Genomic DNA, 22,107 nt, shown 5'->3' on the forward strand with positions numbered 1-22,107 from the left:
AGGCCTTACTGTGTCACAGAGGGCAGAAAGAGTGTGAAGGGTAAGCAGGATGCAGTAGAGCTGCTGCAGAGAGTTGATGCTGTGGTGCAGTGGAGGGAGAGAAGCTAGATGGAGGGTAAAAGATGTCCTAAAGTGATGCTTATACAGTCTTTTCTTTATGCTGCTCTCCATCCTACAGCAGGGGAGATTATAAGAGTGGAACAACATGACTCAGTGGGATCTGGCAGGTAGAAGGCCTTTCCAGAAGTGAGAAATTCTTAACCGTGTATCTGACCCCATCCCAAGGGATGTGCTCCCTCTCTCTGCACCAGAGAGGTAGAAAGGCAAAAATGTGAATGAGGGCATGTTTAATATTTGCAAAATGCTGTCAGAATCTTCTGGGGTGGAAGTGGGAAATGCCCCAGGTGGCCTTTAGAAGAGAAGGGCTCTGTTCTGTGTGGACCTTGAGAGAGGAAGAAGATTTGGCTCCAGTGGGGAAATGGGGCAGCTGCAGCTATAAGAATAAATAGCTTTGTGTGCAGCAATCCTTGTTCACATCTGCGTTTTGGTGTATAATTTGAACATTTCACAAGAGTGCTTTCAGATGGTCCTGTGAATGTTTTATGAGTCGTTAAGAAGTGGAGTGCCTGTATAAATGACAGTGTGCAGCCATCACTTTGTGGGGAGGGCACGGGTGCTTATTTTGGGTTGACAGTAATGTTCAACAAACATCTTGTATTCAGGAGACCAGCAGCTGCTCATCACTGGTGCTTAACTGCTTGCCCTTCACATCTCTCCTGAAAGCATTTAACAGGTTTAATGCAACTTTGTCTTCATTTTCGCCACTGTGCACAGATGTGCACAAAAGCAGCACACACACAGGTGTGGAAAGGATTGGTCTGGGGCTGAGAGCCTCTGATTCTGTCTCCTGGAGGGATGGCCACTAGAAAAGAATGGGCTCCTTTAGATATATATAACTCATCTGACTTAATTTACACCCCATTTACACCGCTCCCCTCATGTATTAGGAGGGGATCCTGAAAGTTACTCGCTCTGATTTGGATATAGATGTCTGAATTTGGTCAGCATTCATCAGCTGAGATCTTTCAACAGTTTGCAAGCCCTTACCTTTTCAAAAGTGACTTGCTAGACAACTCGCATGTCGTGCAGTCAGGTATGTGTGTGTTATGAACAGCTACCTTGTGAGCTGTGAGGAGGTACAAGTAATTTTCTACCTAACAGTTTTGCTACTGATTTAATGGAGAGAAGTGTAACAAAACTGTTAGAATGTTCAGGGAACTTATATCATTTGGATGCAGAATGCAGATTGCTACTTGCTCCAGTCTATCTTGTCTTTTTCTATTCTTGCCTCTGGTGTTTTATCTTTGTCTCCTTTTGTCAAATTTTTCAGCTCCTGAGGCAAGAGAGACTTCCCTGAAGCTGCCACCACCAGGAGATCACCACCTCCTTAAGTGGCAGCAGAAAATATCTTTTTCTCCCGTAATTTCTCCCTCTCTTTGTTGTATATTTTCCTTTGCTGTAACCAAGGAATGTACTTTACAATATATTTTAGGGGATGTTCGGGAGGAAGATATTCTGCCAAACAAGATGAAGCTTATGATGAAGCTTGGAGAAGGATGCTGCTAACAATCCATTCTCCCTGCCCCATCCCTTGCATCATTTTGGAGGGATGTTGAACTGTAGCTGATAGTAAGAAGTGAGAGCCGTGCATTGCAGTGTTTGCAGACCACATGTAGGGCAGCTATCCTGAATGGAGTGTGCTTGGCTAGGCTTTGGTTTTTGTTGGATGGCAGCATGGAACAAAAGTGAGTTTACTTCTTTGTATGGGGTGATGTGCACAAGCACAGTGCAAGGTTGTATTTCCTTGAAGGGAGTTAAAGAAGTCATGTATTCTTCTGTTTCTTTCCCCATCTTTTTTCTTGTCAATTGCAGGTACTACATGAGCCCCTCATTGATGAGGATCCTGTTTTCATTGCTACATGCACAGAGAGGGAGCTGCGCAAGAGGAAAAAGAGGAAATTCAGTCTCTGGGTTCGGCAGTGCTCATCCACTGGGTTCATCTGCCAGGTGGGTTTTACCTCTTCAAATGTCTTGATTCAGTTCCAGCAGACCCTTAAATGTATTGCAGGAGCAAAGGTAACAGTCACTTCTCTTCATTACGTTGCTGGGGGCTACAGTCTGAATGCAGCTGGTCTCTGACTCCCACAGATAGATCCTGATGCTCTGTTTGCTGTATGATTTAACTGAGAGTGTCTGTCTCTACTACTGTCCATCTGGCTGCCAGCCCTAAGGTAATTAAATTGAAATGCAGTTAAAAGGTCTATGTGTTTGTACATCCTAAGTTTATCTAAATGACTAGGTACTGTGACTTCTGTCATTTTTAATGAGTCATCTTCCCTCTCTCTAAGTATAACACTGCATCTGCAAGAGCCAGTGGTGTCCAGCAGACTAAATCAATATGGTATCAAGATGTCAATTTTTCTGTGAGAAACATGTTAATGGGGATTCCTATTACATATCTTTTCACACATCTACTTCTCCATCAAAGAAATAAAATCTGATGTGACTTCGAGGTGAAATATGAGCTGGAGTGGGTGACATGCTAAAAGGCTTTTTAGTGTTGTGAAGCAATGGGAACATCTTTTTAAATTCTCAGATTGCAGAATTGCTGATTTATTTTCAGAGATTTTGAAAAATCTGGTCATTTATTTTGAAACCTAGAGGTCAGGTGGCAGATGTTCTCTGATACTTCTTTTTCCCAAGTGCTTCTGTGAAAATGTTTCAGAGTGGTGGTTCAGAGGTGCAGGTAGCACATGCACATTGCTTGCTCAGGCTGGGTGCATATCAAAACTGCAGGGCCTGTGAATTTGCTACACTTGGACATTTGTTCATAGTAAAGTTTGGTCAGTGAATCATTACAACCGTTTGAGTAGCCGTGCAAGAAAGGAGGCTCAGTGGGAACAGGGGTTTGCATTTCCAGCAGTGCTGTTCACTCTGAGAAGAAACTTGGGATCGTACATCTTCCATTCAGGTTTTAAAGCAGCTGTTTTGTCTGATACAAAACGGACTGACCTTGTGGAGCATCCTTTAAAGTTTCTGCTCTCAAGGCTCTTGGAAAGTCATTTGCTATATAGAGGCAGTGTTTCTGATCTCCAAGGAGAACTCCACCAGTCCCACACACAGTTTATTACTGAAGCATGCTGGGTATAGGGAGCACAAAGTCTGCTGCTCACCTCTCTTGCCATGCACCTCTCAGCCAACTGCCACCAAACTAATGAGTCTTCAGACGTTCCAGACACTTCAGATTCTGAGCTATAATTATGTTGCACCTCCATCCTGTCTTATTGAGAGAGTAAATTATTGGAATGTAAAATTAAACAGAATAGATGCTCAGCACCACCCTAATTCTCCTGCTCCCTTAATGAATTAGATATGCATGCTTCACTTGCATCCGGATGACGTCCAGGATTATCTTACCAGCTGCCTTCTGTTTTCATTCCATGACTTGGCTGTCATTACCAACATGCTAAAATGATTGGGTGAAGAGTACCTTAGAGAAGGGTGAAAAAGAATATATGGGAACATGAACATTCACGCTAAATGGAAAAACCTAGTCTGGGGAGGATGGGCATCTTCAGCTTTATATGCTGGAAATACTGTGTTCATTTTTGTGTCACACTTACAAGGGATCTTGCAGAATCCAAAGCACTTATTTGATGGTTGTTTGGTTTATTTACAGTATTGAAACAGAGGGATTATTTTGCTGTGTTTAACATATGGAGAGAATTGATCTAAACCAGTAAAAAATTCAGTGTTTTCCCCTTCATGTGCACACTCTCCCCTTCATCTCTTGTGAAGCTGCCATCATGAAGGAAAGACTAGTTGCCTGTTAGTTAAGGACTGGCTGGTCTAGCACCTGTCTGCTGTTACAAAAACATTACAGGACCCACTTGGAAATACGCAGAAATTCTATTATACTATACTACCTGGATGAATTCCCTCCCTCATTGTTTCCACATGGTGACATTGGGGTCCTTTCGTTCAAGATACAGTAGGACTATCAATACTTCAGAAATCAGGCTAATACAATTTCTAAGGTCTGAATAATATATATCTATAAGAAAGTGAGACAGCCCAAGCAAAAGAGAAAAGTGAGCTACCTATGAGTGTTTCTCAGGAATGCAAGGAACCTCAAGAGGTCTATGATGCTCCTTGCCAAAAACAAGGTCCTCTGAACCTGATTGATAAGCCTGATGTTAAAAAAATCTCCATTTGAGGAGACATCCTAGGTTTCCCACTGTTCTGCTTTTTCTACAATGAAAAGAGTTGGTTGGTTTGTTTTGCTAATTTAAAATAGTTATCAGTGTTTTGAAGCCACATGCCGAGCTACTCTGAGAACTCTGGTTGGCAGCTCACAGGTCAGTTGTTCATGTCAGGAATTTCAGCTGTTTGATTCCCCAAATTCCTCTTTCTGCTAATTCTCATGAACAAAACTGAATCATGTTTTTGGGTGTGAGTAAATACTCCTGTTTGATGAGTAATCCTTAATTTTTTTAAGCAAATGGTGTTTGGTTAAAAATCCAGCCCAATAAGCCATAGATGGAACGGAAGTGGCATAAGACCCAAGTGCTGCTTGTGGATATAGGAAGGTGCATGGACTTATATATGCATAATGCAAATAATGTATATATATATTAGACTGCTTTTCTGTAGTACAGGTAACCTGACTCCACCCTGACAGTTAAGTCTCTGTTTTAAGATGGGTGCACAATTTCAGACCGTACCTCTGCTTTGGAATTTCTCAAGCAAAGCATCCTGTTGCAGTGAATAGCTTTGTTGCTGAGTATCTTTTCACGGTCAGCTGGTCAAGTGGGAACATGCAGGAAGGACACATCATTCAGACGATGTAAATGTATGTCTACTGCAGTTGGGAACGTGAACAAAACCTTTCAGAAGGTTCGGAAGGGCTCCAGGAGAGCTGACTTTGGAAAAGTAGATGGCAAAACTGCCCTGATACTATTGCCTTTTTCATCTGCCCTTGATACTGGACATCAAGGTGTCAGCAGCTCCTGCTGCAGGAGAGGGCTTGGGCCAGCTTGCAGACCTCAGGTGTCCCTCTCTGCTCCATCTTCTCTTTGCTTTCCTTGCTTCCCTCCGATCTATTTCCCTATATACTGGTTAGCACTTACATTTCTTTACTTACCACTAAGGCGCTTTTCAAGCCAATATTTTTATGTCTTGATTGCAGTTTAAATGGTTCCAGTACCTAAGAAGTCTCTCTTTCTTAGAGCATTTGCTGAGTAATTCATCCTATTTAAATCAAAACTCCAGTTGTGTCAGGTTTTTATCAGTTTTTATTTCTCTCTTTCTCTGGAACTCTTGCTTGTAAAAGATGTTCATAAATATGATTTGTAAGAATCTTTTTCATTTTATATATAGCAGTATTGCTCATCAAAAAATGATGAAGTGAGCAGACAAATATCTATCTGGTCAGGGCTAGTTCATCCTTCGTAGGGCGCACCGTGCTCTCTCTTTGCATTTCTTGTGTGGCTCAAAAGGAATGAGCGTGGTTATGAGTAATTGTTACTAAGTGATGCCTAGTCCTTGCATAGCTCCTCTTGCACAAGAAGGTTTTCTGATGATTTTGCAGGAGAAGGAAGCATGGGATGTTGGTGAACCTCAGCACTGAACCCCTTGGAGAGTCAGGCAGAACAAGCTATTCCCATAGTGCCTCATACTGAACCACAGACACTTAGCGCAAATGTAACCCTAAGACAGTCCTTGACCCAAAGAGCCATCAATCAGCAAAATGGAAGGCAGTGTATAGATGGCAGAGAGCACTGCAAAGCGACAATCAGGCAATATTAATCACTGTGATAGGCGGTAATGGAATTTGCTCATCAATGTAATTATTCACTTAAAAAACCTGATATAATGGTGAGAAAGAAATCACTTTATGGATGTGTATATGCTTCCTTATTCATTGAGATGAATTTTATTCTCTGAGGCTATACTGTACACTTTTCCCTTTCCACACCCCCTTCCCTGCCCCCAAATATATGGGCTCTGCACTTGCTTTTATTCCCTGGCAGAAAATTCTTGCAATAATGCATTTCATTTTCACTAATATCCTTGTGAAACATGTTGCTCAGATTTATGAAGTCCTTCAGGTCCTTGTGCTGGGACCGAGTTTCCATATTCCACTGCTTACCCTGAAAAAGTGATGAGTCAGAACAGATTAAGGAAAAGTACTGTGCATCTGCAGCTTGAGTCTTTCCATGTTGCTGAAGGATCAGTGACTTGCATGACAACTATGTTTAAAGAGTGAAACTTGGATAAGGGTGGCCCCTGCCTAAGAGGGTAAAAAAGGGCTCTCACCAAAGAACAGCATTCTTGGTGAAGGGAGATGTTTGAGATAACTTCACAGATCAGTGGCAGAGCTCTCAGTTGCAGCAAAAAAAAAGCCCAAACAATGAAAACACCATGCTTTTATAATAAATGCTATAGTTCATTTCAGACAGGGTAAGTACAGTCAGTTTGAATGCTTCATAACATTGTTGATTTTATAGAATAAGAATTTACTTCCAGAATTTAAAGAAACTGAGATTGTGCCCCAAAGAATTTATAATTTCACAACACACCGTGTAAGTGCATTTAGTCAGTGGGAAAGGGAGGGGTAAATAAACCTGGAATGAGTTTTGTTTTCAAGGTCAGAGTTGCAGAAGAGTTAACCATCTGTGCATTTTTTTTAATAAAGCTGCTCAGAAATGTTGGTGTTTCAGCCTATTTAAGTTCTGTTTAGAGATTAGTCTGAGCCCTTGTGTATATATTCTTTAAACAGTGCACTGATAATTCCTCTGCTGCTGGAACAGTTGCATCTGGAACACACAGATGTAGCAGCTACTTTGAGGAGGTTCTCAAGGTCAGACTTTGGCTGGAAGGGGATCCCAGGAAATCTAATTGCCCTCATTTCTCGCTCATTGTTAGCTGGAAAATCCTATCTGGTTTCTTCCTCTGGCACCCACTGAGCTCTGGCTTTTTAATGCATGTGGTTCTGTATCATCAACATCTGAGAATCCCAGATCTCAGTTAAAGGTCAGTTATCCTCTTGATCACCGGTGTTAAGTGGGAAGGTAGTTTTGCAGATGTGTGATGAGCCAGCTCTATTCATTTTTTGGAGTTTACAATCTTACCATGTTTCTAGATGAATGGGAAAACCAAACATCTAAATGTGTCCTAATGCAAAGATCTCTCACAGAGTTTACATGCAGTCCTAGTGTCTATTTTCAGGTGGGAATGAAGGTTATTTTTCAGTTCCTGTCTGAGGTGCTTGGAGTTTATGGCAATAAAACTACCTTTATAGTTGTGTCCTTTCTGCAGATGTTCTCAGTCAGTGCAGCTCTGCCAAGGGGAGGATAAAAGCTCCAGAACCCCCTCTCTTCCGTACCTAATTTGTTTGCCATAGGAATGCCCCTCATGGATCCCATCCCTTTGTGCTAGGTGCTGTAAGCAGAACAAAAAGATGATCCCTGCCCTAGCAAGTTTAGCATCTAAGTGCAAGATGGAAGCTTAAGCTTCCCACAGCAAATCACTTTAGTTCAGATACATTTTGGCTGCCCAGAGAACTCTGGAAGCAGGCTGAGTGCAGCAGTATTTCTTGGCTAATGCACGCAGCAGAGTTGGGACTGACACACTTCTAGGCATCAGTATATATCCCACTCCCACTGAGCCTGCATGGGCCAGGTAGTCATCAGCCTTTCTGGAAATGAGCTGGGTCCTGGATGTTACTGATTTGTCATCTACTGGTTGTATCTTATAATTTTACACCTTTTTTATGTAAGTATATTCCTCCTTGAGCTACTATGTGTTATCCTCTCAACAGTTACAGCACTTCTGATTGTTTATACTTTTCTTTACTTACATACCTTCTCACATCTCCTCACTTACACACCTTCTCACAGCTCAACAGTAATTTTCTTAGAAAAACTGAGTCAGTGTTGTGCAATTGTGTGGCACCAGAGTGAAGCCTCAACCGTGGACCTGAGCTGGGCTGCCAGTTACGTGGAGGGAGCCTGGAAAAGCATCACTGAGAAGCAGCAGGACCAATGCATTGATTAGCAATTGACTTGTAGGGATTGCATCCTTTATAGGAAAGGTTTTGAAGATCAGAAATGCTCTGCCAAGCTTAGTGGTGATTCCCAACCAGGCAGGAGAAGGGCAGCATGGAAAGAGGCAAATGTGGGCTTCTTTGACATTACTGGTTGGATGCCTGGCTTCATGGGGCAGATGTGGGCAGGAATCAGTATACTGACAAGGTATGGGAGGAGATCAATAGGGAAGCCTAAACCATAAGGGCCTGTCTCTCTTTTCCAGCCCCATTTTCATTTAAAGACGCAAAGAAAAGGGAACTGGCAGAAGGCTGACGGGGTTGAAGCAAAGGGTTAGGCAAGTGATTTGAGAGACAGAGCACTGTCTGGATGTCAAGATACATTTCAGCAGGGTCAACAGAAAGAAGGATGATTGCAGTAATTGAGAGGAGAGCCAGTCAGTTCTTAGGTATTTGAAAGAACAGGAAATGATTATATTCATAATAATGAATCTGCCTGACCTAGATGTGGCTGCCTGGGAGAAGGTACAGAGAGAAATCTGTGTTTGGTGATCCGTGGGTTGTTGGTCTGCCATACAGGTAAGATGTCGTAGTGCCCTCAGTAGTTATAACAGAGGAAATAACATGGAAGAGGGATGTCATGGCCTTAAGCCATACTGAACTTGCATTGTCAACTCTACCAGCATCTTTTTGCCAGTCTCACTAAGATCTTTTTAAAAAACTTTGAAGAACATATGGAGGCAAAACAGACATTTGTCAGGTCTCAGAACAGAGATGTTAGCTGGATCTTTATGCTCATGCAGGTTGAAATAATTCAAAATAGGATGCAGAGGGAGAAAAGAAAGGGACCAAGGAAAGAGCTTTGTTAAGGAACACCAGGAGCTAGCTGGGAACAGATTGGGAAAACTGTGTCTCTCTTGCATACTATTTTGAAAGTAGCCATTGGAATAGTAGGAACAGAATGAAGAGAGACTCAAAAAAGTGAAAATATATGTTCTCGGTAGGGCACCATTACTGATGCCAACAGCTGCTAGACCTAAGAGCTGTCTGGGTAGAGATGATTAAAGAAGGGAAATATGCAGCAGGTTTAGGGTGAAATTAGACGGGAGAATCTCCCAACAGTCTTGTTGGCAGCAGTCTAATGGCAGCCATTAGAGATGAGGTTTAGAATGAGGAAGATGGAGTGAGGTAGGATCTAGAAAGTAGTGCTAGGAATGAGCAGTTGTACAGTTGGCTGTGAAATCTGTAGAAAAAAAATAAAATTATTTTTTCAATAGCTATTTAGGATCCAAAAAGTGTGACTGCTTTTCTTTGTTCTCTTGCTTTTATAACTGTTTTGTGGTTGTTTGGGATCTGCCCTTTGTGAGATATTTTTGCACAATGTAGCTTTCAAAATCTTCCTTCTGTTTATTACTACCTTCGCCCTTTTTTTTCTTTCAAATGCCATCTATTTCATTTGAGAATTGTACCCTGGGGTGCTTCAATTATTTATGAAGGTGGAATATTTGGGATGTGCTATTCACAAGTGCTTTCAATATGCCATCTGAGCTTTGAATATGAGCAGAATCACTAATATTCTAGTTTCTAGGGCACATTCTCTTAAATGAGCAGTCAAGATGCAGCTTTTGTTCCGAAGTGTTCAGTATTTTACTCAGTCTCCGTGAGACCTTAAGAACCTTCCACATGAGGATGATGAAAATATGTTGGATTGAACGTATCTGGTGCCGTAGGGCTGCCATAGATAGAGAATTGACCATGTTGCTGTTCTGATAAGAAACAAATAATTGAGGGATGACTAGATAAAGCTCCGTTTCTCTCCCAGTACTGAGGGTTAAAGATCTTCAGCCTGTAGTTGCCTCCTAAGACATACCATGTCGTATCTATAGAAGTTATTCTATTTGGTGTTGTAGATTAAATGGATCGGTAGCCACTACAAAAAGATATACAGTGAAAGAGATCTCTGCAGATATTCAAGAAGTATTGCTTTGACTGTCACCTGCAGAAGCAGAAGGTATTGGCTGCCAGAATCTCCATCTGTTATCCAGCAAGAGTTGTTCAGCCTGCACTCCTGATGATATTGTGCTGTTGGTGCACATGGAAAGGGCACAAAGCTCTAACACTGTCCCAGGGCAAACCAGAAAGTCTAGTGAGTGGTTTAACAAACATTTTTGGGGGACAGCTTCCAACTGTGACTGTGAAGGTCTTGTAGCCAATTTCTGGCAATTCGTGCTTTTTCTGCAGGCTACTGACTCTTAAATACTACTAATGCATCACAGAAAAGGGAAAGCTATGGGCTTCTGTAGGCAGGATCTTAATGATTTGAGGTAGAATGAAATAATCTGGAGATTAATCCCTGAGAGGACAGGCAGCGGGGAAAGTAAAGGCCATGTGGGATCTTAGGCATTTGCAAAGATATTTGAAGTTATGCCTTTGTCAGTTGTCTGTACCTAACCACTGTTTCACAGCAGCCTTTATGCCTTCCAACATTGTGCTGCTGTCATCCATCTTCCCAATAGAGCTGGACATGAGAAAGCTTTGAATGATGCTTCTCCAAAGCAAGAAATACTGTGCCAAGAACAAAGGCTGTTGTTGGATAGGCAAAAAAGTGCCCAAGGAGAAAAAAAAAGGAGTATATTTAACATTGAAGAAGGAGGGAAGGTTTAGCAGTGGGTGTGGATGTTTGAGTAAAGGGCACTGGGGAGGTGAACAGAACAGAGATAAGAATCACAGCCAGGTGCACAGGGAATTTTGCTAACAAAACCTATGGAGTATGTAGCATCCTAATATGAAAATAGGGTTACATCAGCAGACAGTTGCATGGTGGGCATGCTCTTTAAAGTAGCTGCTTGCAGACACATACCAGCCCACAGCGAGGGACCAGTTGGCACACCAGCAGTGCCAGAAGTCTGTCTCATGCCTTAGAGGGACAGCACTCTGTAAGGAACATGGAGTGAAAATGGTGCAGCAGATTCCTGGTTGGCTAAGATTTACTGGATTAAGGGAGTTAAGGTGTAGGGCACTTTTATAGACTTGGAGAGATTCCTGCTTTGTTGTCAGCTCAACTGCTAATCCAAGGTCAAAGCTAATCTGCCCACATCTTCTGTCTCCACTACCTTGTCTGTAGATTTTGAAAGTTTGATGTGTGGTCTCTGTGCTGATATAGTACCCTAATCTTAATTTAGTTGCCAATAATCATGAAATAACTTTGCTGTAAATTTGGAACAATCTGCTATTTGAATGCATTCCACTGTTAAGCTGCTCTCTGAATTCCTGATTAATAACCTAAATGATTTATCATAATTAGCTACTCCTCAGCCTTAGAATTGGGGAACATACAAATTTGACAGCTTTCAAAGTAAGTAGAGCAGGATCAGAGAGTCTACAAACATTGCTGCCTTTGTCCTCATCTGGAAGCTGTTTCTATCAAAAAGGGGTTTAATTTTTTTTTCCTTTTTAAAGCAACGTAGATTTAAGACTTCTTTTTAATACATACTGTATTTCTTTTTGGAATTTGTGTGCACTTGTCCTTGCACCAACTTTGTTCTTTAGCATGTCAGTACCTTCAAACTACAAATTATGTCTCATTTCTCAGAGATTTCATACATAACACACTCTGATGAAGTCTATTCCACAATGCATGAATTGCTAGGGAATTTAACATAAAATATATAGAGAGTATCAGTGCTGGCAGAGGCACCACCTAAAATAGGGAGATGCTGTTCAATTGAATTTTGTTCCTCTCTAAGATCATTGAGTTACAAATTCTTGGGAGCTCTACTGCAAAGACGAGCATTTTTGTTCTCTGAGCATTGCAGTGAACTTTCATTTGTAACAAGGTGTGTGTAAGAGAAATATGCTATACAGGAAAGTAATGCTGCATGCTTTGCATTGTTGAAGTCTCAAACAAATTTAGCAAAGTTGTTGTGGATACAACACTCCAAAGAACAAGGCAAAATTCCTTTTTCCTGCCCGTGAATACTGAATAAGTTTCAGCTTTTTCTCTGACAAGTAAAATTTTCGGGAATTCATAAAACTTGAGTATTTCAGAGCCAAAGTCACAGAGGCACACCTAAGCCATTTTTTCTCCCAAAATTTGCATTTACGTGTGCTCTTAAATCTTTCTAAGTTCCATGGTGTTAGAGTACTGTTTGAACGACAGAGCAGTGTCTGCTTCATCTAATTTTTCTTTCCCGCAGGTTATTTCTGCTGATTCTTAGAACAAGATGAAGGTTGGATGCCTAGTTGACTTTATTGGGTGTTGAACTTCGGTGAAAGTTATGCTTGTAAAATACTGTCAATGAAATAAAATGAGAGTACAAATGTGTACAAATTTGTATACAAATGTAGGAGACTCCTACCCTGGAGGGGTCTCTGGTAGTAATGAAGCAATAGCTTGACTTCAGTGCTCTTTCAGTTGTTGGGACTGTGTTTGGTTAATTATAGTCACATTACTGAGGGGTTAGTGTTCCTGCACTCCAACACAAACACGTGTGTCCACCTACAGAGGATGGTGACAGTTGTCTTGAAATGCATAGCCCCGCAGACTGACTGTAGCAGGGTATGTGCTAAAGCTCCTGCAGCCTGCTGCAAGTGAGACCGGCATTTCCCTACTAACCACAGCGTGTGGTGCTGTACCCAGCTTCTGGTTCAGTCTGGTTTGGTGGGTTGTCTCCAAATCGTGATCTAAGTAAAGGATCTAAGAACCAGCACTATGCCTGGAGAGTTTGATGAGGATGTTGTGGCTGGTTGGGTATGCGTTTAGCTGGCTCCTCTCATTTATGGGGATGCAGGCACACTTTCATCACAGCCTGACAGTTGCTGCCAATGGGAAATAAATCTGAATATTAATGCAGTGAAGGTAATGGGCCATTTCCTTCTGGTCATCTTGTACTGGCCTTTCTTGAAACTGAAGTTCCCATGCTCTCCTTTTGCTGTCAGCATTGAAGCCTACACAGATTCAGTACAACACATAATCTCAGTTATGACTGGAGTCTTTTTCTGCCAAGCAAACAATTTTCAAACTGCGCAACAGTGAGCGGAGCCTTAGGAAGTCCTTAAGATGAGGTGAAGGATGGTGCATTTATTGGTAACTGTGCCAGCTAATCTGAGGTGGTTTTAAAGCAACAGCCCTTTAAAAGGGACTTCAATCAGCATTTTATAAAAAGTGTCTGCTGCCTTGATTTTCAGCTTGTCTCAACATAGAGCTGTATAAGTGTGTTGAGAGTTGCATGTGCTCTCTCTGGATTCATTATAACCTTCTGACTTTTCTTACAATTTCTTATTTAAGATTTATGTCCATCTCAAAGAAGGGAGTGGTGCAGATGGGCTGGATGCTTTAAAGAACAAACCGCAGCTTCACAGTATGGTGGCTAAAAGCCTTTGTCAGAATGCCTCTGGGAAGAACTACATCATCTTCACAGGCCCAAGCATTACCAGCCTGAATCTCTTTGAAGAATTCGAGAAGCAAGGTGTGTATTGGGTGACTGACTGGGTTTTGATGGTGACAGACCTAGGTATCTCCTGCCACTGAATTAAAAAAAAATTCCAAAAGTCTTCACTGATATTTCGATTCCTTTAATAGATAAGTTGTTGATCTCTGAGAAATGTTCTCATTCATGAGAAGGTACTATACAGAGAACTTCCTAAGTTGGTCTTGAAGTCTTATGCTTTAAATCTTCAAAATGGGGATGTAAAACACATTTTAAATAAGGTTATTTAAAGCCCTTGCTTTTGTCCTTTGCCTTAGAAATGGGAAGTCAAATCTATATGGCCTGGGGGACTTTTCCGGGGATTTCCTATCTGCTTGTGATTTTTCTGTTCCCATGTTGAAAGACTATGGGTGGGATGAATCCTTAGGAATGTACCTTAGAAGTCTTTGTTGCTTTAATATCTGTTGAAGATGTGACTTCTCCAGATGATATACTGATATTCTGTACCACTGCAAAAGCCCTAGAAATGTTTGCCTTTTTTTTTTTCTTCTTTTTCTGGAGGCTGCCAGTATGCATCACGGCAAGGCCATTTCCTGTTTCAGCACACCACTGATGTCCAAGTTTTGCTTTTGGCATTGCAGAAAATTAAACCCACGCAAACCATTATATTAATGAAACATGGCCCAAAGCCAGGGGAAGGTCTGGGAATTGAGACAGTATGTTGATTCTTATTTAAAATGAGAACACCAGTGAGCTGCACCACTGCTGTAGTTGAGTGCTTCAGACTGTGCTGGCACTGAGGGTTCTCTGTGTTGAGTTCCATGCAGGACTTAGCTCCTACGTTGTTTTAGGTAAGCTGAAAGCTCACTAAGTACAGTGGAATACCTGCATTTTCTTGTAAAAGAGCCATGGTTTCCCAAAGGCTGCAAACAGCCAAATGGGAAAGAAGTCAAGCATATTTGTAGTGCACTGCAGTTTTTCCTCTGAGCAGAGACTGATCTTTAATAAATAGTCTTTTACAGCTGATTATAAGCATTACATTTTTAAAACTACTAAATCAGTGATGCAAAATGTGGGTTTAAAAAACAGAGAGGATAACGTACATACTCATAGTACCTGAGATTAAATTTTAGGGTTTAAATACAAAGACTGACAGACAAAAACTGGACTGTTGAGTTGCGCCCTTTATGCTCAGCTAGGAAAGAATAAAGACAATCTGGTGTGATCTAGCTGATCTGTAACCCTGGTGAAAACGATGCATGGCTACTAAACCAGCTGAGTGTTTATTACTTGCAGATAATTCAAATTGTTCACAGGGTTGAATTATTCATGGGCTATACACTGCCCAGATCGTTCAAATTAATGGTTTCTAGCAGGTAACGAATTCAGTAATGTCCTTTTAAAGCATGTAATTTTTACTTACTATCTGATCAACTATGCTAATGCAATACTGAGATTTTTAGTTTGGTTCATGATTTGTTATATAGCTTCATGAGACTTTATGATCCTTGCCACCTGCCTCCAAAATTAAATTTCAGATCTGGTACACACTATTGCCTTCCTAGGGGTGAAGCAAGGAGGTGGGTGGGGGGTGAACAGTAAGATAGCAGGTTTATTGACTTTGCAAAATAGCATGGCACTCCTATATCAAGAAGATCACGGGGAACAAAGCATTTTGTTTAATAAGGTGATGAGATTGTCTGCATCTGCCAGGAGTTACAAGGGGCTAGCTCAGAGGTTTTGCAGGGGGATGTTGAACTGGAAAGACTGTGAGACACTGGGAGAGGTGAGATGCTTGAGGTGCCAAGCTGGGCTGAAGTCAGTAAGAGCCTTGGAGGAGATGGTGTTTACTGACTCTGCTGCAAAGCAGATGGTGTATTGCCAGCACCTGCTGGGATCCTACTGCATTGGCAGGACACTTGGGAAGAGGTGAGCAAAGAAGCCTGGACTTGACAGAGAAATCTCTCCTGATCTATCAGAGTAAGTCAATGTTGGGATTTTCTGGTAGGTGGCTTAGCCAGCTCAATCTGAAAAGTGCCACACCGTGACCAAGAGGTGTCATGAGAGCCTGCTGAAAAGCAACTATGCTCAGGTGCTCATGACAGTTCACGACCCATTCTTAAACTGATCAATTTACTTTTTTTGTTAAAGAAAATTTAGTTTCTGAGCTAAAGCACAATCAGCAGTAGATAGATCTCATGGGGAACTGAAAAAAAATAGGTATTAACTGCTTTATTGTGTGGGGGTTTTGTGGCTTTTTCTTGTGACTATCAACAGAGAAATAGGGAAAGATTTAAATAAACTCATGCTTGGAAGCTATAAACTTTCTGGGAACATAAAAGTTTAAGGAAAAAAAGGGAATTCTGGAAAATCTAGAAAGAATCACCCACTAAAACTCTGTTAGTTCCTCTCAAAATTCTTGGTGAAAAAGAACCTGGGGTCTTGGTAGCAAGTGAGCTGAACATGAGTCATCAGTGTGCCCTGACAGCAAAGTTGTTCAACACTGTCCCGGGCCGTGTTAACAGGAGTATAGCCTGTAGACCAAGGGAGCTGATTATTGTCTCCTACAGTTTTAGACAACATGCCCCCCAGTACAAGACAGGCATTGATAAACTGGAGTAAGTTCAGCACAGAGACACCCACCTGACCAGGGGCTGTGCTACAGGCTCTGCTGTGGGGAGGGAGCTGTTCTTGTTCTGCTTGGGAAGAGGCTTTGTGGGGATGCAACAGCAGCCTTATGCTACCCAATTGAGAGAACAGAGCTGTCTCTTCACAGTGGTGCATTGTGGAAGGACAAAAAACCAACAAACATAGGCTAAAACAAAAGATGTTCAGGCTAGATGCAAGGTTTTTTCCTGAGGACAGTGAAACAGGATGTCCAGACAGGTTGTACAATCTCTGTCCTTGGAAGTTTTCAAGCCCAGACAACATGAAGCCCTGAGCAGCGCTGTCTGGCCTCAGAGCTGATCCTGCTCTGACAGGGGATGGGATTAGAGACCTCCCAAGTTGCTTTTCAACCTGAATTGTGCTTTAATCGACTGGATTCTGTGATCCTGTAAAAGCTTTTGTAGAATCTTAACTATCATTCACTTTCCCTAACCCTAGCTCCTACATGCTAAAACCACTGTGTTCTTTATTGAGAGCCTGCTGTGTAGCATCTTCACTGTACCACACTAGACAATAATGTGCCTAGTAATATAAAGAGATGTTGGTGAACATAAGATCTATAAAGATACCAAGAACTGGGAAAACTTCAGAAAATAAGACAGAACACTTTGATCTTCTTCCAAATCAAAAACCTGAATAGACCTCTTTTTTGTTTTTCAAGGGATGCACAAAGAATTAATTTCTTTCTCTGGCTGCTGAATAGAACTGGAAACCTGCACTGAAATGCCCCAGATTGTCTGTTCTGCAAGCAGAGAGCTGTCATTGCTATTTGCTGTGACATTCATTCATAGTGCATGTACCTTTTTCCCTCTCTAACCATTGGTGGTGTCCTTTGTAGAGGACAGAACCTCCTAAAGCCCTGTGTCCCATGTTTCCCTTAAACATATGATTCCCGGAAGTCCCTTTTTCACATTCCGAACCGGGAGAAACAGCTGGCTTTATCCTGCAGAGGGGCTGGTGTTGGCAAAGCTGCAAGTGCTGCTGTCCTGAGTGACCATGGCATTCCCACAAGCTTTGCAGGATCCTCCAACTCCAGCACATGGACTAAAGCAAGCTCATTTCTCCACTCCTCAACAGCCCCCTCCCCAGTTTCTGACTTGATGCAGTGTTTCATGCAGAATAAATGATTGCAGAATGTTTATTTTTGCCAGAATTAGCTTGAGCCTGGTGGCCTTTGGGAATGGTACTAGTGAAGGTGTGGTGAAACAGGCTTCAGAACAAGCTCTGGGGACTGGTGACTCTGGGAATGAGTTTTGCTGACTACACCTACATTTCTTCTTCTTTGCTAAACTGTCTTAGGTTTATTCATTTATATTGCACTTCTACAGTTTAGAGGTCCAGAGAAGGACGAGCTGTCTCCACTGACTCCCATGTGTGTGGCAAACACCTGTTGTTATTCTGATTTAATTACACACAAAAACTTCATTGAGCCAGATGGGCATAATTTTTATTGCTTCTATTGCCATAGTAACTGGGTAGTTTTAAAAAACTCTACAGATTAAGGGTGTCATCCATGATGAGAGACGCTAGTAAATCTGTAGAAGTGCTGCACTTTTCTAGGCTATACAGCAGGAAGGTTACAGGATGTGTTCCTGAGAGAGAAAGTAGTTCCCATTACTCTGTATGAGGAGTGAAACATCTGCTGGAGGCTTTCTGCAGGCTTATTGCGACAATAAAAGGAAAGGCTACAATTAATTATTATGGGCTCTCAGAGGTGGCTGTTGCTATTTTGAAAATCTAGCACAATAATTTTGTAGTTATTAGCTTGGTTTTATACCATTGCAGTATGCTGGAGAAAGTATCACATTTTAGTGAATCATAAACTTTAGGCAGCTAAAGAAATTATTCTCAGGCTCACTTGTTATCAGAGCAGGGAGATCTTAATATTGGCTAGAAGAAAGCTTTCTAAAAGTTAGCTACGTTAATGGCAAAGTTTGCAGGTACGTGCCCTGCTGTTTGGGTACCTCAGCAACAGAAGACATTAAAAAACCCCCAAACCTCTATATTGATTGTAAGCCTGTTGTCATCAAGCTTTTCTCACTGTCTTCTGTGGAAGTAACTTACTGATTTCCAGGGACTGATTCGTTCATTAGAAAGAACCAACGGAGGGCAGGTTTCCTCCTTGAGGATGAAGTTTCCCCATTGCCGTGTTAGCTACCACCTTCTGACTTAAATGGCTTAAATTTCTGATGGAAGAGCTGTAGCTCCTTGTAGATATGCCCACAGCAACTGGACTAATTAATGAGTATTTTCAATTATTTTATTAGTATTCCTGTAGTAACTGTGAGCTGTTGAGGGAATGCTCAGCATGCCAGTCAGTGTATGAACCAAGGACAAAGGCTTCACCTGCACTCAAGAGCTTAGGTTATTCCAGAAAGACAGAGGCAGAAGAGCCACATAAAAGGAAACCCAAGAACAGAGGTAATATGTTTAGGGGAAGCCAGACATTGTATTCTGACTTTCTGCATTTCCTCTGTAAGGATACCGTGCAAAATTTGGCATGATGGAAAATTTGATCAGACTTAGCTGACAGATGAGCTTTAAACCACCACAAGATGTGCACAGATGTCACCTGCTTCCATGCCCATTGTTTTTTTCCACTCAAGTGGGTTAACATAAAACCGAGGGAGACCATGGAAATTTCCATCCAAGATTTCCTTGGAAAAATTGGATCAAGAAGATCTGTTTCTCTTGGACAAACAGAAAGAGGTGGTTATTATTTCACAGCCTAATGACAAATTCAAGCATTGTTATTAATGTTGTTTCCAAATCTTGTTTGTGCCCACCACTGAGGTGTGTTTTGTGGTGTTAGATTTTATTCATTGCCTGTTTCCCAGGCCAAGAAGCTGTGAGCAGCAGACTGTGTCGCCTGCAGGGCCTCTGATGTCTGTGCAGGACAAGATCAGTCTGCGCTCAACTAAGGCACACTGTGTGGTTTATCTCCTTTGCCTAAAATCAGTTTTCACTGAACTTGTATTTCCATCTTCTCCACCCTTCTGGCATATGCAATTTTTAAATCAGCCAGAGGTTTCACTGTTTTTTAACTGCTTAAGCAGAATTTCCTTAGTAAACCAGATGATGCAGGCACAAGAAGTAGTGAACTGAAAATGAGGAACTTGGCAGCACAATGGAAGCAGTAGATTAAACCAGAGTTTGTCACCTATGTATATTGTGATTAGAAGCATAATGGGAGTCATGTAGGAGAATTTATTTCAGTTATCATGTAAGATGCTATAGCTTTCCCTACTTCTCTGCTCCCTCCACAATTTATTCTCTTAGCTAAACATCAAAGACTGGCTGGGATAATAAATTCTGATTTGCCCCATAATGCGTATTACTGTTGGGGTTTTTTTTCAGGCCAATTTTAAACATGTTGTGAAGACTATTACACAGATTGAAGATGTTATTGCTAGGAAGATACCCAGAATTGTTTTTCTTGTCATTTCATCATAACTGTGCAGGAGGCGTGAATACATTTAATCAAGAGAGCAGACCTTCTGCACTTGTCTCTGTTTCCAGAGACATTACTATAGGACACAAATCTTTGGTATTACAGAGGAAAACCAGTTGGCTGACATATCTGTTGGACTAGGAGGTTGCAGGGCAAGTTCTTTCTCTACTCAGGTCACTCAGACTTGCTCTTCTGTTTTTGCTCTCTGGGTCCATGCAATGGGTTGCTGATAGGGAATATGTTTGTTCATATGCAGAGATTTACTGCTGTGGGTTGCTGAGCACCAGGAAGAGTGACTGCACAGGCCTACCTCCATCCATGCTGAACAATTCCGAAACTCCACAGTCCAGAGGGCAGTACAGAATAAGAATGAAGGGAAACATGTCCTTGATCTGCTGGTACAATAAAGGGCACTTTCGTTTTCTGACCAACGCCTATTCACCGGTTCAACAAGGTAAGCAATATTCCAACTTCTCATCTCAAAAGTGCACATACTTTATGTCACAAGGCAAAGTGAGTCACTGAGTTTGATAATAAGCCTGAACAAGGAGCTTGATCGTAGTTGATCGTAACATTCTGGATAAACAGTAACAGTAGTGATTCTCCTTTGTGTCTTCCTACAGCTGTTCTTTAATGCAGCCTCCTTTGCCTGAGCTGGTGGAGGCAGTATCCTTTTAGGTATAAAGATTATATCTTTCCTGATGGTCAGAGAAGGGAAGATGATTATTGTATAAGACTATACTAGCCCCATTTGCAAAGCATCTTGTAGGATTGCTGCTAAAGAAAAATTAATAAATATGATGATGTATTTAGAACTCTGAGCAGAGCCTACAATTAATTTATCTTACCCAGTAAAAACTTAGTCACAAACTAATGTCTTTTTGCCAGAAGCAAATATGATTAAGGTTTCCTGTTCTATGTTAAATTGATTTTAGCAGTTGATGAAAAGAAACCAAAACAGATAATTTGGATAGTTCAAATAATGGCAAGAGAACTTCTTGCTAGTGAAATCTTTTCCTTTTTGAAAGTATACAGATGGTATTAAGAACGTTTGGAAACTTCTGTTAAATGCAATATGACTAGCTAACTCCTTGAAAATGGTTTTTCAGTGAAAATATTGTTTCAGTTTCTTATAATTTCTGTTATTCAGATCTATGTATAACTGCCAGAAACAAATAAGAATAACCTAAACCTTTAACTGTAAAGCCACCAATTCAAAGACACCTTCTACACTCATTTTCTGAGTCCCAAGCAACTCTCACATGCGTGTACAGACTACGTAAGCAAAGTTAATGCCAAAAATTACTGTATGGTAAGCTGAGAAGCTGACTTAGTGTGTTGTTCAATGCCTTGCCAGAAGGCTTATTTCCTTAGCAAAGAGTGGTTCATCCAGAGGAATTCTGCTGGGCACCCCAGTGGAGTGACAACTTGGTGACTCAGATGGGCTGCTGTCTGAGCACAAATGCTGAAAATATGAGAAGGAAATACTACACTTTAAAGACCCTGTTAAAGTCAGTCCCTGGAACAGTGTTGCTTCCCATGAGGGGCATTCACCATCAGGATTTGTGCTGTTTTCCTTGTGCACTTTGCTGGATTTAGATTATTCAGCTGCACTAACTGGACAAGAGTTATCACTACATGTTTTTTATAGACAACCATGGAGCATTTGGTTATAATTTGCAAATATTATTAGAGAAATACTCTGTAAACATCGATGTTAACTGCCCCATTAAAAGGGGGAGCAAAAGCAGGCTGTCCTTAGAAGGAGCACATGGAGGTGTGAGCTGTTGTGCTTGTGACTGACCTCGGGTCTGTTTTGGCATGGATGGGATTTAGGTAGTGTGTGTGAGGTACTTTAACATCCACCAATTAGGACCTCTGTGTGTGAAGGCCAAGGCCTGCCCAACACATTGCTCACCAAATGCTGGCTGGGACAGCTGACACAGTTCACGGTGAATCAGAGCAGAAAACAGAGACTGGCTTTTTAAAGAGTGATGCTGGGGAAAGAGAGTCTCTAGTGAAGACCTGGGAACAGATGGAGACTCAGTGGGAAGGCAAGAGACCAGATTGCCTGCCTCTGATTTGGCATCTCTAAAGTCAGTGCAGCAGAGCTAGTTTAAGCCAACTTGAAGCTGGACCACCAAAGTCTCCTCTAAAGCGTGTAAATATAGAGGAGGAAGAGGAGGAGTGTGTGCTCCTTGAGGCAAGCCTCTAGCATAGACCTGCTGAGCACACGTGTGCTCAGATGGGAGAGGAGGTAGGGACAAAGGGGATTAAAACCCATGCAGGGTACTTGAACCGAGAGTGGTGCCAGTGGGATTGCCTGGTGATGCATGGTGTGTGTTTGCACTTGGTTGAGCGTAAATGTTTACAGGCTGCAGGAGTCCATGAGGAGAAAACCTTAAAAACAGAAGGTGAGAGATGGTCAAAAGAACACTTAGGATAAGAAAAGA

At 41.7% G+C, this 22,107-nt stretch overlaps 1 protein-coding gene across 1 annotated transcript in view; it reads left to right on the forward strand.

Moving 5' to 3' along the window:
* Positions 1-22,107, forward strand: part of PGBD5 (piggyBac transposable element derived 5) — a 68,126-nt gene that overhangs the window by 36,605 nt on the left and 9,414 nt on the right. The window contains exons 3-5 of the mRNA XM_027897534.1: positions 1,933-2,067; positions 13,395-13,575; positions 19,911-20,108. Of these exons, the coding sequence (XP_027753335.1) occupies positions 1,933-2,067; positions 13,395-13,575; positions 19,911-20,108 (514 nt within the window). The remainder of the gene's footprint in view (positions 1-1,932; positions 2,068-13,394; positions 13,576-19,910; positions 20,109-22,107) is intronic.

This window comes from Empidonax traillii, unplaced genomic scaffold, assembly GCF_003031625.1.
Source record: "Empidonax traillii isolate 1590-97213 ecotype Southwest subspecies unplaced genomic scaffold, ASM303162v1 scaffold547:size421747, whole genome shotgun sequence".
Lineage (NCBI taxonomy): Eukaryota > Metazoa > Chordata > Aves > Passeriformes > Tyrannidae > Empidonax > Empidonax traillii.